The 16,745-nt window shown below is 36.2% G+C and overlaps 1 protein-coding gene across 5 annotated transcripts in view; it reads right to left on the bottom strand.

The window, feature by feature from the left end:
• ERC1 (ELKS/RAB6-interacting/CAST family member 1) overlaps positions 1 to 16,745 on the bottom strand; it is a 163,660-nt gene that overhangs the window by 29,252 nt on the left and 117,663 nt on the right. For all 5 annotated transcript variants that reach the window (XM_088141236.1, XM_088141238.1, XM_088141237.1 and 2 more), the window contains one exon: positions 9,139 to 9,283. In XM_088141236.1, the coding sequence (XP_087997362.1) occupies positions 9,139 to 9,283 (145 nt within the window). The remainder of the gene's footprint in view (positions 1 to 9,138; positions 9,284 to 16,745) is intronic.

Genomic DNA, 16,745 nt, shown 5'->3' with positions numbered 1-16,745 from the left:
ATACCTTCTGGTGCAGAAGTTTTCTTCTCCAGGATTCGGCTGCCATCACCTATTTTGGTTGTGGGTTTTCTCCTCCCTGAGGAAAAGAGGAAATCCCTCTTCTCTTTTGACTTTGAAGTCTGTTTATGTTAGAAGAACCTGAGAGCAGGGCATCACTGATGCTGTAGTGCTGAAGGGACAAGCTCTCATTGAACAGGTCACAACAAAGGTAAACAGTATTTACCTCAAAGTAGCCACTGGGCTTATGCTTTTACAAGCAGCTGTGAAAAACCTATCACGCTTAACAAAATGTATAAACTAAGTGCATAACCTGCATAATGTCCCTTAACTGCCAGAGAACAAGGGTAAAAAAGTCTCCCTAGATTACAGCTGATCCTATTCCAGCTCTCCTTCAGCTTTCCATTAACACAGTAAATTGTCTATAAGCTTTCCTTGGAACTGTCCCTTCCCCATTCCTGCCAAGGAGAAAAAAAATTAAGCCTTACAATGTCAGTCGTCACAATGACGTTATGCTACTGACCTTCCATGTTTTAAAGTAAATAACAACACTATTATGTTTATAAACTGATGTTATTAGATTTGCCATGCCAGACATTTCCTAGGAAATATTAACACCATTCGAGGGCATAAATAATTTATTTGAGGCCCAACACGTGCATTATTTTGAGATTATTATGTATGAAAGGCTGTTTAGCTATCAGTTTGGATCAAGAAAATCAGATTTTGGAGGGTGGGGGATATACTGCAGTTATAATTATATTTTAGATTAATGTTTTTGAATTAATATTTTTAGGAATAACTGAAGAAATTAATGTAATGATGTACAGAATTTTCAATTTAACAATTTATGAATTGTTCATAACATACTATTTTGGAGGAAGAATTAATAGTAGATAACAGTTCACTTAATGTTCTTTTGTATACTCATAATATTATGGTTTAATTTTATTTGCCAGTATAATTTTATTTCTTTCTGGAAAGTGTAAGAAACTGCTGGAATAGATGGGACACAATCAAAAGATTTAAACTTTACTATCAATTGTGTCAGTGAAGTTGTCAATAATTTCAATTGATTCATACAGATTTTCAAGTAAATTAGTTTCATGAAAACAACTAGAAAGCAAGCATGGGTTATTTTGCCAGTTGAAGGAAAGATGAGAAGTACAGCTCAATTCACAGGTATAAGATATAGTTCAGCTGTTATGCATACTTAAGTGATAACTATGTACATAATATTTCTTTGCAACAGATATTCTGCAACAGATTACTTGAAGCCACTTGAAAAATGGCCTCAATATGCCTCCTTCTCACTGTTGTCATCATGGGCTATGGAGTGTCTTTTCTCCTCTAGGCATCTCCAAAATGTTACTTTTTAAACTATCTACTTAATTGTCTTCCCCCTCGTTTTTTTAACTGCATTTTTATTTAAACGTACAGCAAAACACTGAAGATGAACAGCATTACAAGGAATAAAAACAACAGTGACAAGCAGCCCTTGTTAGAAAGATGGAAGAAGAAATCTGCATTGCTTGGGAGTATAAATACTCTTCTAATCCTAGGAAGAGATGTACTAAATGTTATATATCCATATTCACATTTGTATAAATCAAGGTAAACTGTATGAAATTACTTTGCTAATATAGTAAAAAAAAAAAAAAAGAGTCTTAATTTGAGTAAAACAATCCTTAACTTAAAAATTCTTGAGGAGGTAGGTTCCCCCACCCCAAGATTAATTTTTCAACTATTGTTATTTCCAATAGTATTGATCTAACACAGTGTTTTTTAACCTTGGCAACTTTAAGATGTGTGAACTTCAACTTCCAGAATTCTCCAGCCAGCAAAGTTGGCTGGGGAATTCTGGGAGTTGAAGTTCACACATCTTAAAGTTGCCAAGGTTGAGAAACACTGACCTAAAGAAAGATATCTTTGTTCTCTGGTTTTCTACCAAATCTCCCACTGGACTCAAGTCCATAATGATGTCCAAAGGAAACATCAAATGATTGATGAATACTCTGCCTTTCTCCTGCTCTTCTCACAGCTCACCTGATTGGAAGAGGCATGTGAATAGGTGGAGACAACTAAGAGGAACAGATGCATAAAGAACCCTACTAGAGTATAGGCCTTCCTCATCACACAATAGTGATGACCAACTGGCCAAACAAAATGGTGGGAAGTCAGCCACAGTACTCAGTTGAATAAGGCTCTGAAAGGGGCAAAAATTGATTCAAGGACTGTGTGCACCCTAGGGGTACAGAATTCCCCACCACCACCACATTTAAAGCAAGCCTTATATTTCAATGGTATAATGGAATTATATCAGCCAATACTATTAGTTCTGACATGATGAAGGCGTGCATTCCAATTTTGCACACTTGAAACTGAAATTTATATATCTATTATAATTACTATCTAAAACTTGAAAACCAGGCTAGTTTCTCTAATGACAGTGCCAGTGGGCAGCACTCGACAAAGTGAGAATTGCTGAGAGACAATGTGAAAAGAACTTTATCATAAAAGCATAGTGATTCAGGCTGAGAGAATTTCAGTAGTGTTACATCATCACTCCTTTCACACCCAGTAGCAGGACGCCTGATTCTTACAACAGTGATTTGCAAGTAAATTATTCTGAATCATATGGACTCAGATTTATTCACCTGCTGAATGTCAACACGTTGCCTTAAAAGAAAAACCTTCCTTTAGGCACTACAAAATTCTTTGAGCAGTTCTGAAATTAACTGAAATAGCAACCAATCTCACTAAGACTAATCAACCTATTTTCAACAGAGCTATTGTTTGCACTTCTTCAAACATTTGTTTTTATACAGCTGTGTTCAAAGGGTGGTATGTCGGCAGAAAAGACCATCCATTCCCCGCCACCCTCCCACCCCCATTCCAGGAACTATTTTTTTCAAGAAAGAAAAAAAGTTCCTACCAATAGGTCCAAATTCCTGGATTCTAAAGTGATGGGGACTGTTCAACGTCAGCTTAACACAGGCTGTCTGCAAGAGCCTAGAAACAGCTATGTATGCACACATGAATGTCCCTTTGTCTGCACCTTGTAAACACTACTGATAGCAACATTATTTAAGGAAAGAAATCTATTTGGCCTTGCTATTATTTCTTTCAGAAAAGCAATCAAATTTGGCTGAATTCTAAAACTAGTACTTTCCTTATGTCTGCTGATTAATATTAATAAGAGCCTTCACTGTATCTGATGCAGACGTTCAATATGCCTAGCTTTCACAGTAGAGAAAGGAGATGCAAAGGCTATGCAAAATAGAATTCATAAGATGTACAGTAGCTTATAAAGAATACTAGGTGCGGATTTCTTCCTGATGAATAAGGACTGCTTCCCATTGTTTTCCTTTTTAGAACCATGAATTCAATGCTGATTTTGATTTTGTTCAAGTCTTAAGCATCTCAGGAAATCAGGGCAGTGCTTAGCCACCTTCTGACTTAAAAACCCAGATCCTATTTTCCTCAGACACATCTGAGAAGTTGATTGGACATAACCTTTCAATACCTAAAAATACTTAGGTACTTTCTTAATGTTGCTAATTATTTGTCCTTGAACTAATAGCAATGAAACAAAATGTCTCTCAAGCCAAAAACTGTCAGAAAATCAATTTGTTTGATAGCATCTTGCCCAGATACATCAACTTGTGACAAGTTGTGTAGGGAGGCAAAAAACCCTACCTTGCCTGCTAGCTATACATAATAAAATAATTACTACATGATCCTATTGAGGATTGAATTACAGTTACTTTCAATGATATTTGAAAGATATTTTTGCAAAAATCAGTTGGAAAAAGTTACATTTTATGTTTTTAATTTCTGGGAATTACACTCCCTTCTGTTAAGTTTAGATGTGCAAATTTAGAAGAATCATTTCATAAGCCATTGTGAAGATGCTTCTGCAGACCAACTTCATCTAGCGCCAGTTTGTTATTGATTGTTAACTAAGTATCTGCATGTCAAAATATGTGGACAGGGTAAGAAGTGGTTTGGAAGAAGAAGGGGAAGTTACTTTTTCTCTGTCATTCCCCTCACTCTTCCTTTTCCTGAAACTACTGAGGATGAAAAAGATATCTTCCCTTGCCAATTTTATTTCTGTTTACCCTGCATTTGCTCTGACCCACAGAAATGACTGCTGTAGAGACCAAGCTAACTTCACTTTACACAATCCCAGCTGGCATCAGTTTCTGTGTGATATTCTGCTATAATAGTATCCTGGACTGGACTATTATATAAATTGACAGCACACAGCTACTCATTCCAAAGAAAGACGATTGTGGAAAAAGAAGAGAACGTAGTCTACAGGAATGGGGAGGGAAAAAACAACCCAACCACTTCCCCAAAAGAGAAATCTGAGCCATTTTTTCATTTATGTGTCCTTCTCTCATCAGAGATGATGGCATTACTGTAGGTCAGCAAGTTCAGTTAAAGAAATATTACAAATCATGGACAGAAGCAGCGAAAGTAGGAAGAGAGGAGGTAATAGAAAAAAGCTGCAAACCTTAGCTTGATTTATTGACAATTGGAGGTTTTGAGGGAGAACCAGGAAAGCCAAAAGTTTATAAAATCCCAGTGGTATCATAACAGGCAGAAGATCTAATATAGGAAGGAGAAATCAGGTTTAAAAGAGGAAACAAATGTATCAGAATTTTGTAGCAGTTTAGACATCTGGAAAGAATGAGAAACAGCAGATAATCACGAAGAAGTTGATCTGAATCCAGTTTTCCCAAGTTCTCCCAAATGTCAGATTCTTCTAAATCTAGTGTAAGGCAATTCACTGAAACCTAAGCTGACTGTTTCTGAGATACAGAAACAAACAACATGGATTTAAAAACTACACAAGTTACTTATCACACACAGAACACCTTCAATTTTAATTAATTAATACATATTTATATATTCTTGGGAAATAAAGAGTTTTTATCACCAGAATTTGGCAGAAGTTCAGCATTCTGGTTTTCAGAATTAAAGATAAAGACGAGGAAGATTTAGTATAAGACTTGGACGTACAGATAAAAGAACAGCAATCCGAGAAATTACAAAGCATTTAACTAAAGGTTGTTAAAAAGCAGCCTTGTTTAGCATGCATGCTACAAAAACAAGGAATATATTGTGTTTTAGACAGAACAAAAATGTTTACATATGTTTTAAAAAGTCCTATCAGATAACACAGTATTACACTCATGAAATTGAAAAATAACTTCTTTGAAATTATCAAATGAATTCTCAGTAGAGGACAGAGGAGCTTATAACTCAGGGCCTTGCTCAGAATGGGAATTCTTGATATTGTATATTATATTGGATGCAGTACTGAATTATAGGGAAACCAAAGAATCTAAAATCAAAGGAAAACAATGTTAAGCGAGGTTACACCATAAAAGAATTGCTTTATGACAACCTTCATGCCACTGGACTGGGGATGAAATTTAAATCCAATATTTCTGGAGGGCACCTCATTGGGAAAACGTATACTGTGGCTTTAAATTTCCAGGTTACAATAGCATACTAAAACAGTATATCAAGTTCTCACAACTTCTATATACTGTGTGCACAGGTTGTATCAACTTTGCAGTTATTAAGTATGAAGGTATTAAAAGAAAATAATGACGTTTAAAAAAATCGGAGATCCTAAGATCTTATAAAACAGCTCATGATCTTGGAGGGGATTAGACAAACCTATGTGAAACTGGTATATCCATATTGCTCAGATGCAGTCCTACAGATTAGGAACATTTCTTTCTTACATTAAATTTCAATTTGTTAGACTACAAAATGAACTAACTGTAATTAGATCCAACTGAGCAGAATTTTATTTGCTTGAGCGCATGTTGTATATGTTACCAAGTGGAAACTTTTTATTTGAGATGCATTACTTTTGTAATGGCCTGTAGAATACAGTATATACACTGATCTAAAGCAGATATGCACACTCAAACCAGGAATGGTACTCTCAAAAACAGATGTGGGCAGAGTATTTATTTATTTACTATGCTTATGTACCACTAAACGGATCTAAATGACCCATGATGGTTTACAAAGCAATAAAACAAAAAATCCCAATTAAAAACAAAGAAGAAAACCCCAATAAAACATATACAATAAAAAGTCCTAATCAACAGGACAGTAATTAGCACAAACATCAACTACCCAGGCTATGCTAATTTTCAAAGTCATTGTCAAAAAGTTCTGTTTTGGAAGTCTTAAGGAATGGTACCAGGGTTAGACATCTGAGGAAAATTGTTCCAGATTGTCGGGGATGCCCTGGAAAAAAACTGACTTTGGATCTCCACCCATCTTACCTACCATCCATGGAGAAGAGAAAGAATCCACAACTAGGACAAGAATACAAGTCAGTTCTTGTAAAGAATCACATAAATGACCTTGGAGAAAGAATGTAAAGGCCATTAGCGAAGTGTGAATTAAGCCTGGGAAGACATGAAAAAGAAACTTAACACTGTCCCACCTTGACTCCCTACAAGAGGGGGGAAAGAGGAAACACTGCCAGGCTTTCAAGATTCTATTATTATAGCCTATATCAATAGAGTAGAGTACCAGTAGTTCTTGTTAAGTCTGTTTTCTGACCTAGCCTACCTCAAAAGGCTGACAATTCTACATGGGGGAAGCGGTCTTCTAGAAACAAAGCTACATTGTAGATTAAAACCAACATTCTGAATTATACCTGGAAACTTATTGGCCATCAGTGCAGGTATCCAGGATCCATCCAGCTACACTCCAGCATATAAAGATCTTCTGAACAGCACTTTTCTTTATTCATTACATAACTCAACAATAGAAAAATATTTCTCTTTTAGCCTTGAGATTAATCATATAAATGACATTTACCTTAAGCAGATAGTGTGCCCCCTACCTGTGCATTTATACTTATTACTGAATCTCCCTTTCTGAGTTAATCAAGGGTATTGATTATGCTTAGTTGGCCAGCTCCAATGGCTAGCAAAATATTGATCTTCTTCTTGGGTCGTCTTCTCCCTTTGGGTGGATAGGCACGATCCTTTTCCAACTTTATCTTCCCTTCAGCCAAGAACTCTTTGGTAGCCTGCAATCTACCTTGAAATTGGTGATTCTTCAGCAGCCAAAACTGCCTAAATGCAATTTAGTTTGACAGCCATTAATCTTCTTCTCTATTTTTCTGATTCCAACAACAGCTGTCTTCAACTTCCCCTTCCCAGCATGAGAAACCAGTCAGTTTGCACCATGTCCTCACTGCCATTTCCTCTCCAATTCAACAGCCACAATTCTTGCCCCAGTTCCATTATCTCCAACAGAACCACACTTATACTCATCAACGTATCTGGACTTCATTAGATAGTAATGCTATCATAAGAAAACAGCTTCCCAACCTACGTATATCCTATCATGAACCAGTTGAGAAGACAAGCCACCTACATTTTGGGAATGGATGATAGCAGTTACTATGAGGCTAGAATATATGGTGACAATTATTTGTCTTATCAGTGATTTAGGAAATAATGCATAAAAAATGACAAAAAATCTTTAACAAGCAGCTGTATTACTGGAACACACTGGTCAGTATTTTCTGACAAATGTAACTCTATGCAGCAACAAGTTCAGGAACTTTAAATTAAAGTAACATTAATGCAGTATCTTCTTTCTGAAAAATGTTCTTGGTCCAAACTTTGTAAAGCACTCAGAAATTAGAGAAACAAAAGTATTTCTTTTCTTTAACAGTAAATGATCTGCTTATGGAGTAGATGAGAAAGTGGTACAGTCTGACAAATATAGCAGGAATACTTATAACAAAGGAGAATTTCATTACAGAGTGCTCCATAATTTGCAGTATGTTTTAATTACCAAACCTAACATTTTCAATTAAACATTTATATGGATCAGAATATTTCTTTTCTCTAACAGTAAATGATCTGATTTATTTTAATTTAAAATTTGAGACAGAAGAAATTAACTGCCAAGTAGACATGGCTGCTGGACTGGTGGGCACCTTTGGAATTCTGAAGCTGAAAAGGGACTGGATATTTCAGAAAGGCAATGATCTGAAATGTTATTTCAAGCCACATACTGCAGGGCAAGATCAAGGAAGCAAGAATCACACAGGCTTCAATAAGGGGCTTTGATGCAAGAATTAGGGAAAAGGTACAGAATCGTGGAAACTGTGATAGGAACTTCAGCTCTCTTTTATTAGGGTTAGGCTTGCCATTTATGAGAATCTACTAAGAAACTCCTTTTTCATCTGTTGGTTATGTCTAAAATTCCTCCCACTTCTTTCTCATCCTTTTCTTGCAATCTCTCACACATACCTCCAAATCAATTGTGAAGTACTTAGGAAAGAAGGATAAAGATTTTAGAATAGCCTTCACAGTTCCCAGACTAATATTGCTGAAAATTTGTAGAATGCGTGCAACATGTTAAAGGAGACTAGGGAGTATTTCAGAGCTAGAAGGGGTATGTCTACTATTTTCTTATTTTGAAGCTGTAAATAATTGCACATAAAGAATAAGTATGCAATCAAATCTGGGGGAAGATATTGTGTGTATCATGTAGAGGTTGTGTCAGTTTCTATTCACTTAAGGACTCATTAGATATACACTTTTACCAGCCATGCCTAAACTTTAGCATACAATGGGTATTCGTACACTTTTCAAGACCTACTGCAAGACTAACATTTTGAGAAATTTCTTCAGATCATAAAAAAGTATAGTTGAAAGATTCTATAAGCTGAGGATATTATCTAAGCATCAATATGGAAGCTGAATTCCACTTGCATGGATTGTCAAATCATCTGCAAAACTACGTGTCTCATCTAGATTTCATCTTAGTTAATTAATTAATTAATTAATTAAACAAACAAATTTATATGGCTGCCCAACTCACACACAGTGACTCTGGGCAGCTTACAGAATCAAAACCCATGATACAAAAAACCAATAACCCCCCCACCCCCCATGGCGGCAACAGACACTCAAATTAACCATTTGCTGACTGGGGAATTCTGGGAGTTGAAGTCCACACATTTTAAAATGGCTAAGATGGAGAAACACAGCTCTAGAGGAAAGAAGTGCTGGAAGAAGCAGGCATCAAGAGCATTTGTATAGGCAAGCTAAAAGCTGCACAGCACTGCAAAAATACCTGCTGTTTTAGCTGCTGAACCAAGCGGTCTTTTTCGCGTTTTAGTGCAGCGACTTCATCTTGAGTTTTTTTCTTGGAGGATGAAAGCTCCAGGAGAGCAATGTTGGCATCTTTTTCACTAATGGCGGCTAGAAGGGCTTCTTGTCTGGAAAAAAAAAGAAAAGAATTGTTTCACTGCACTCACACTGCTCAAAATATGCAACTGAACCTTGCCCTGTTCATAATTTAATGGTGATTCCTACTCTGAGCTCCCTTTAAAAATATCAGGCTACATCTAGTTGCAGCTATGATCGTTTTAAGACAGTGTCTCAAAGTGATGTTACATTGAGGGCACTATGAGCCCCATTGGCTTAGCATTCATTGGGGTTTATAGCTGTAGGATTTGCCAAATAAATCTACCAGGATCTCCCAAGATAGTAAAGAGATTCCATCAGAGAACTGACAGCCCCTTGAAATATGACTTTATCCTGGCTATCCCCTTTATGCAAGAAAGTTGTACGCATGCATGCACACGTAAACATACTGCTTCCTGGAAGCAAGCTATATCCAGTTAAGCTCAAAACAGGTTACATACACCCATTTACCTGTTTGTTTAAAAAAGCTGAAAGTTTTCAGTTCATTTTTCAACTTAAAAAAAAACTATTTTTACTAAATACAACATAAGCTGCTAGTCTATCTGGGGAAAAAACAATCTCTCAACAAGAGAGATCATGTCTGACTATTTCCACAAGTATTACAGAAGCTCTCCCTACTCAACAAAATTCTCAGAATGTACAATCACTGATTATGGTAAAGATCAGCGTAAGAAATAGCATCAAATGCATGAAAACTCTCCACCTCACCAGTTTAGTCACTGCAGTTCTAATGCTGTACCTTATCATGCAGGTTCCTTTTTATTAAGTGGTTCTTTTGAATGGTCCTACTGGAAGCAACTCACAGATTCATATTCACTATGGCAACTACAGACATTTCTCAATTTGTATCTGAGTCTACCCATGCAGCAAAGTACGTTCTGGGTTTGTTATTCTGTTCAGGTGGAACTGACAATCTGAAAATGAAGGAGGTCTGTATTACTCTACGTACTGTCCTGACCACTTTCTGGTCAGCTTTAAGTTGATTGTTTGTAAGAACCTCTGCAGGAGAGGGGGAATCTGTGAAAATGGTCCTCTCCAGAATTCAGAATATTTCTAACTACAGTATAGTGGAGGCCACAAAGAATGTTTCTTTTTCTCCCTCTATCACATCTGCATGAAATAGGCAGCAATGCTTTTCCATGCTGATGTTGGAGAGATGTTGGGGAGAAGAGCCATACCACTTCATAGCTCGCTGTGACAGTTAACTTTAATTTGCAGATCAAATTGCTTGGACCTGCCTTAACCTGGACTCCAAAGTTTTGTATTTTTTTTTAGCCTGTAAAGAAGTCTTCACCCACTTTTAGAGGGGTAACTGCTGGGCACCTGGGAAACAACCTTCTCCTATGTAATTCCTAAGCAACCAAATGTGCTTTCTTGGAATATGTGCCCAGCTTGATTTCTGCTTTTAGGAATATTTTTTAATTGTTAGCTGTCTAATAGGCAAAAAGGCAGGATACTAAACCAAGCAAATAATATATATGGTGCTTTAAGAATCCTTTAAAGATTGCTCATATTTAAAATACGACTGAAAAATCCATGGTCTATAGGTGTTTCCTGAATCTCCTTTTTACAATCCCCAGAGCCCCAAACATTATGTGGTTCCAAAACCACACACACAAACAATACAAATCACTTAAACATATATTTTTTAAAAAATTCTATGTTCTAGATTTTAAACATTTTCAACAGAAACTTTTCAATATTTCAAGTCCTGATCTTATTGCTGACAACCAGAAGATTGCCATATTGCAGATCTATTTCACTGTCAGAATGTTTACTGTAGATTATAAATCATTGTTTGTCAGAAGAGACAATAGCAGTATAGGTACAAAATATTTTCTTATTTCCAAATAGAAATTAGGGTTTTGTATAATTCCAACCTTATTTTTTTCTGGAATTTTAAAAACTATTTAAGAATCATCTTCACATTTCTGGAGAAACTATCCAGATACTGATAGTTTGTAACCAATACTACAAAGACATCTCAGATCTGACTTTATAGACTGGTCTCCTACTTAAAGATACATCAAGGGTCAAGACCATGTGTTGGTTACATTTCTATTATTCCCACAGTGGAATGACGTGAAAAATTCCATGGCCTGAGGTCAGAACAGTCCACTCATAAAATGATTTATGGACCCAGCAGCTCCATTCCTCAGGTCTATGGATTTTATTACAAAACAAACCTCAGAACAAGATACAATTTCCTGTCTGAGTGAACAGCTTTTACATCAGGACACCTGGACAGCCTTGCAATTATTTAAGTGAAATAATAGGTCTGAGCCATACTAGTGCAGCTTGTTGCTGGAGTTCACATCCTATAGCTGCCAACTTTCAAAATAACAATTTTAGAAATAAACTACAGTATCTTACATGCAACAATAAATGCGCTAACATTCTCGGGGTACATTGTTACACCCATCAAGTAGACTGGCAAATACTTAATTAAGAATAACTATATATTGGATCTATTATCAAGGAAGCACACAAAATCTGTGTCACAAAAAATTATCATATGGCTATTAACTTGACTTTTAAAATTGTTAAATCAGTACAAGAGAATATTCTGACTCTTCTGATTACTGGGCAGCATAAAAATGTTTTTTTTTCACAAGGACATACTTTACTATTCTCACATATTGGATATAAACCAGTGTCTCCCAATCGTGTGTGTGTGCATGCACTGATAGGGCTACATTTATTGTGGTGAGTGCAACATGCAAGTAAACACAACAATTTATTAGAAAGGGTTAGAGGTTTTCATATCCCTTAATATATGTGTGATTCCCATAAGCCACAGACTATGTTAAAAACATTTAAATGGCTTGCTTATGTGGTTGTCTGTAAAAGTTTTCAATTAGAATGTGGTGATACACATAAAGGAAAACATTTGGAATTAGTACAATAGATTGTTGTAAGTGCTGATCAAAACTGGGGATACTTTAGAAAGCAGAAGACTAATAATTGGAGTTCCAGATAAATCTAGACATTGTGATGTGTATTCCCACTATGCGTGATGGGGGATGCAGTTCAATATTAACAAATACTGCGCCCCAAAACCTGTTTGCAGCCCAAATCCTACTACCAGGGTCTTGCGGCCAGGACTGATGCATGTCTAGAGAGCAGTGGGTGAGCTGCAAAATGAAATCCATCATTATGGGTTGGGGTCATTTAAATCCACCAACATCTTTAAAGAATTGCATCTCTTGCAGCCTTCCATTAATTTAACTGAGCTCATTTAGTAAAATCCTAAACAAGACAAAAAAAGATTGTTTCTAGGAAACTATAGTATATACATATTTATAACTCTTTGGAAGTATATTAGCATTAAAGGTTGAGAAAAGGAGCAGAGAAAATTGATTCAACCTACTAAAGAGAAATAGTATACAGCAGCAGTGAGAACACATTAACTCTTGTAGCAGGGCTGCCAAACTTTATTACAAGACATAGCTCTCTAAGGGATCAATGTTAATACATTTCATGTGGTGCCAGAGTTCCTTAGAAAGATAATTGCTTTTTCATCTGATTGCAAAAGTATTCTCAAAAGACTGACAGAAGTTCTTCTCTTTCCTGCAGGTTCACAGGAGAACGATGCATGCTTTAACAGAGATGATGCTGAAACTTTTTTTCCTGGACACAGCTCCATGGAAAGGTTAAGAGGTTAACTGAAAAACAGAGTAACATATTCTTGAAAGCAAGAATTAAGTTTTTAGAAGGGTCTATGAACACCATGACAAGAAATAGTTTTTTACATCAAAGAGGGAATATCCCAGCTGGGATAGGAAAGTTTCAAACACTGAATTTTCCAAAAGCGATTGCAAGAAATAAAACAAAAATAAAATCAGACTGAGAAGTCTTTAATTACATGTGCCATATTTCTGGTCAACCTGTGTGAGATAGAAGGCTGAGCTAGTATTTACAGTACACAACCAGAAAGCCCACAAGTGATGATTTCTTGTATTTGATTGCTTGTCACAGTGCTTTTGCATATTGGGATTGTTTTAGGTGTTGTGACTAACAGTTTCCTCTAATAACTGTGGAGAACAAATGGATGGTAATGCTGGAACCCACAGGTCACCTGAGCAAACAAGTTGTGGCAACAATAAAGATTAGTGACAGCTGTTGTGTATATAACCTCAGTTGCATTTTTAACTTGTGAAATCATGAACGTATTTCAGAAAATAAATTTAGTTCAATTGATAGAGGAAGCTACCTGGTGGAGGGTAGGCTGCTTCATATCATAGACTTTTCTACAGGGGCAGTCTGAGGTTACTCTGTGATAGTTCTAGTTCTTCTCCCAAAGTAATTCTTTCAAAGAGAAGTCTATAGCCAAGCATTGAGAGACACTGTGTGATAGGAATGAAGCACTTTTTTTTTTTTTTGGCCTCAAAGCCTGTTTGTATAAATCTACATCAACTTCATGGTTACTATTCATAAGGGATCCCCTAAAGAGCTGTAAAATCTGCCTTAAGCCAGCTGCTGTAATTGCTGTCTGTCAAAACAGAACTGTTTTCTCACTAAACATTTCAAAGCGCCCAGAGTTTGGTTGATTAGTTTGAAGGCGGGCGGGTGATGGGAAGGGTGAATGAGGGACAGAGTAAGACTGATGGCTTCTGGACACTGAGCTTTTATTTAGTTAAAGTACCCCAGAGAGACACTAACACTACAGTTTAGAGAAAATTCTTGCCTGTTCTAGCAGAACAAGCAAGCAACAGGAAAGAATTGTTACAAACAGTGTCTGAATTCCCGATATGGGAAGTGTAAAAAAGTTCAGGAACCAAGAACACATGAGCAAACGTACCAAACAGAGGCACTGATATTGTTGCTCCCAAAATACATAACTGTCCAAATGAAGAAATTCCTTTTAGCATGGAGAAAAGTTTTTTCTCCATTCACTTTTCTGCAACAGGAGTAGAATGTTTTTGCTGGTCACTCACTTTCCAATTTTATTCAATACTAGTGACCCTAAAGCAGCCTCCTAATTATACCTCTCTGCTATGATAAAGAAACAGCTTCAGTTTATTTGGGGCAGCAAATGTACGCTGGTTGCAGTCTCTAAAAAAATAAAATAAAATGAGGATCAATATTTTAAACATGATGGGCCCTTAATACCTGAGTATATAAAAAGTTACTGAAAATAATAAAAGATTTAAAAAGAAACAGAGGAGAAAGTGGATGTCATGATAAAAAGCATTGTTTTGAAGAGATAATGGCAATTAAATTTTCATTATTCATTAGCAGAATGCAACCATTATGCCTAATTATAGCCATTTCAATCATACTTAGTAAGGATTTATCACATTCAGATACAAATTGTATTAAACACACAGCTATATTCACATAAGCCTCCTCCTCCTCTCTTTTTAGAGAATCTTATTTTAATATTGCACTGGCATTTGGAAATTTATAAATAAATGATTCATAGGAGGCTGATATAAACAGGAATTAATGACTGCTAGCCATAGTGTAGCTTCCAGTTCATCAGTATCTTCAATATCTGTCCTCTGACCACAAGGATCACCTTGTATTTATGCATCTCAGATAAGCAATGTTTTTTTTTTAATCCATTTAATTCATTATGTGAATAGCATGAAGTGCTGTGTTGGACTGCAGTAAGACAAAGGTAGAAGTTTGAAAGAAGCAAATGCCTCTGTTAGTCCTGAAAACGTAGACCTCTTGAGAGGATACTTAAATCCAAATCTAGGGCAACTGACTTTCTACATCCTCTCCCAGCCTCATCAGCACAACCTTAACACACGTAGGGAACTGTTGTGTTTTGCTTCTGAACTATAAAATATCTGAATGGCATATAAAAAGTAATTAACTCCAAATATAGCACATACAAAACCAAATTTCATTTGTTTTGGAGGTAAAAGTTCATCCATATGGAACGATTCTAGCAAAGATGCTGTTAATTTTGTCTGAAAATACCCATGAAAGGTACACCAGACATTCTTCCGTAGCCCCCAGCACTAACTGTACAATGTAGCTATAAGGTGTTGTGGCTATTTACTTTAAAAATAGCATACAGTTAAAAGTTTTTCCTGTAATTGGGAGTTAGACATACAAAAATTCCATACTTCTAACTCCCAATTACAGGAAAAAAGTGTATTCCTTCCTTCCTTCTGTTATACCCCAGCAAATTAGAGGTTTTTAAAAAGCCCAATGCTATGGGGGGAAATGGGGGGTGTGAGGTCATAGTGAGAGATTTACCCTCTATGCCCACATGTCCCTCTACAGCAATGAATCTTTTAAAATGTCTCTGCTAGTACCTAAGGATTTTCTTTAAAAAAAATTCTGAGTGCTGCATGTCGGGCCATGAGAATGGTCAAGTAAGAAAGTGCCAAATGGGGAGACTCTATAACTATACTTTCCTGATTCCCATTGTAAAACAACTTGGAATGTTTAACCTCTTTCACTCTATATAATGAATGTTTCACTTCAATTAGTATTCCTCAGATTTCTATTTCTCAGGCAATGCTCTTGATTTACCTTACAGTATTCACTGATTTCCAAGCATAATCATGATCAAAACTTCATCCCTTTAGTAGTTCCATCTATCCGTTAAAACTGTATAAAGATTTTGTTTGAAGAAAGCCACTTTATACTTCTCTAGCTATGAAAAATCACCACATTCTTCTTGCCTTGAAAAATTAATTTCCTTCTATTTCTCCTCCCTTGTGCATCTTTATTTTAAAGGCAGGGCTTATCTCAGTTTAATTCTCTGAACTGCTTTGGAAGACAAATAAAAATGGAATAAAAACTATAATAAAAGAGTAATAGACAAATTACAAAGCAAAAAATAAAAATACAAACAGTATTAAATTGGAATGACTTTATGAAGAAAGACACCTGTACGGCTTTAATATAGGACAATGCTTCAGCAGGACACAAACAGAACAGAACTGATTACTTTTTATTAGAATGTGAGGGAAACCATGCAAAGCATTTCCCCTGCAATTCTTTCCAGTCCCTTAAAAACAGCTCTGCTCTAGGTCCAGGAGCAGACCTAGAAGGAAGCAGGAGAGCTTAGAATGGATGAGTTGGCAACCCTCCTGAGTCACTGCCATAGGAATGCATTGGGAACTGTGTTCTGGAATTCTTTTCTCTGTCCTCCCAAACAGGCCCAGCACATTTTCAAGCTAAAGGTATCTTTCGTTGATTTCTCCCATCATGCTATATTTGATACCACTTTGTTCTGTTTTTTGGAGCGTTATCCTGCTGATGGATAGGCAGACAGAGTGCTTTGTATAATTTCTTTCCAACATGGGATTACTAACAAAATCTCAAACCAATATGGCTGAAATAATTCTGAATACTACTAGTTTCTTTTATGATAGTATTCTCTTTTCTACAATCTCACAGGCTAGATATAGCCTTCTGAGTTAAGAAAAGTGTTCGCAACGATAATTCAAATATGATGCCAATTTTCATACAAACTCTTAATTTAATTACTGAAGATGTCTACTGAAT

This window comes from Python bivittatus, unplaced genomic scaffold (assembly GCF_059951505.1).
Source record: "Python bivittatus isolate LINGU-HERP-01145 unplaced genomic scaffold, Pbiv_v1 ctg000330_np1212, whole genome shotgun sequence".
NCBI classification, from domain to species: domain Eukaryota; kingdom Metazoa; phylum Chordata; class Lepidosauria; order Squamata; family Pythonidae; genus Python; species Python bivittatus.
This window is presented reverse-complemented; position numbering and strand designations above follow the sequence as displayed.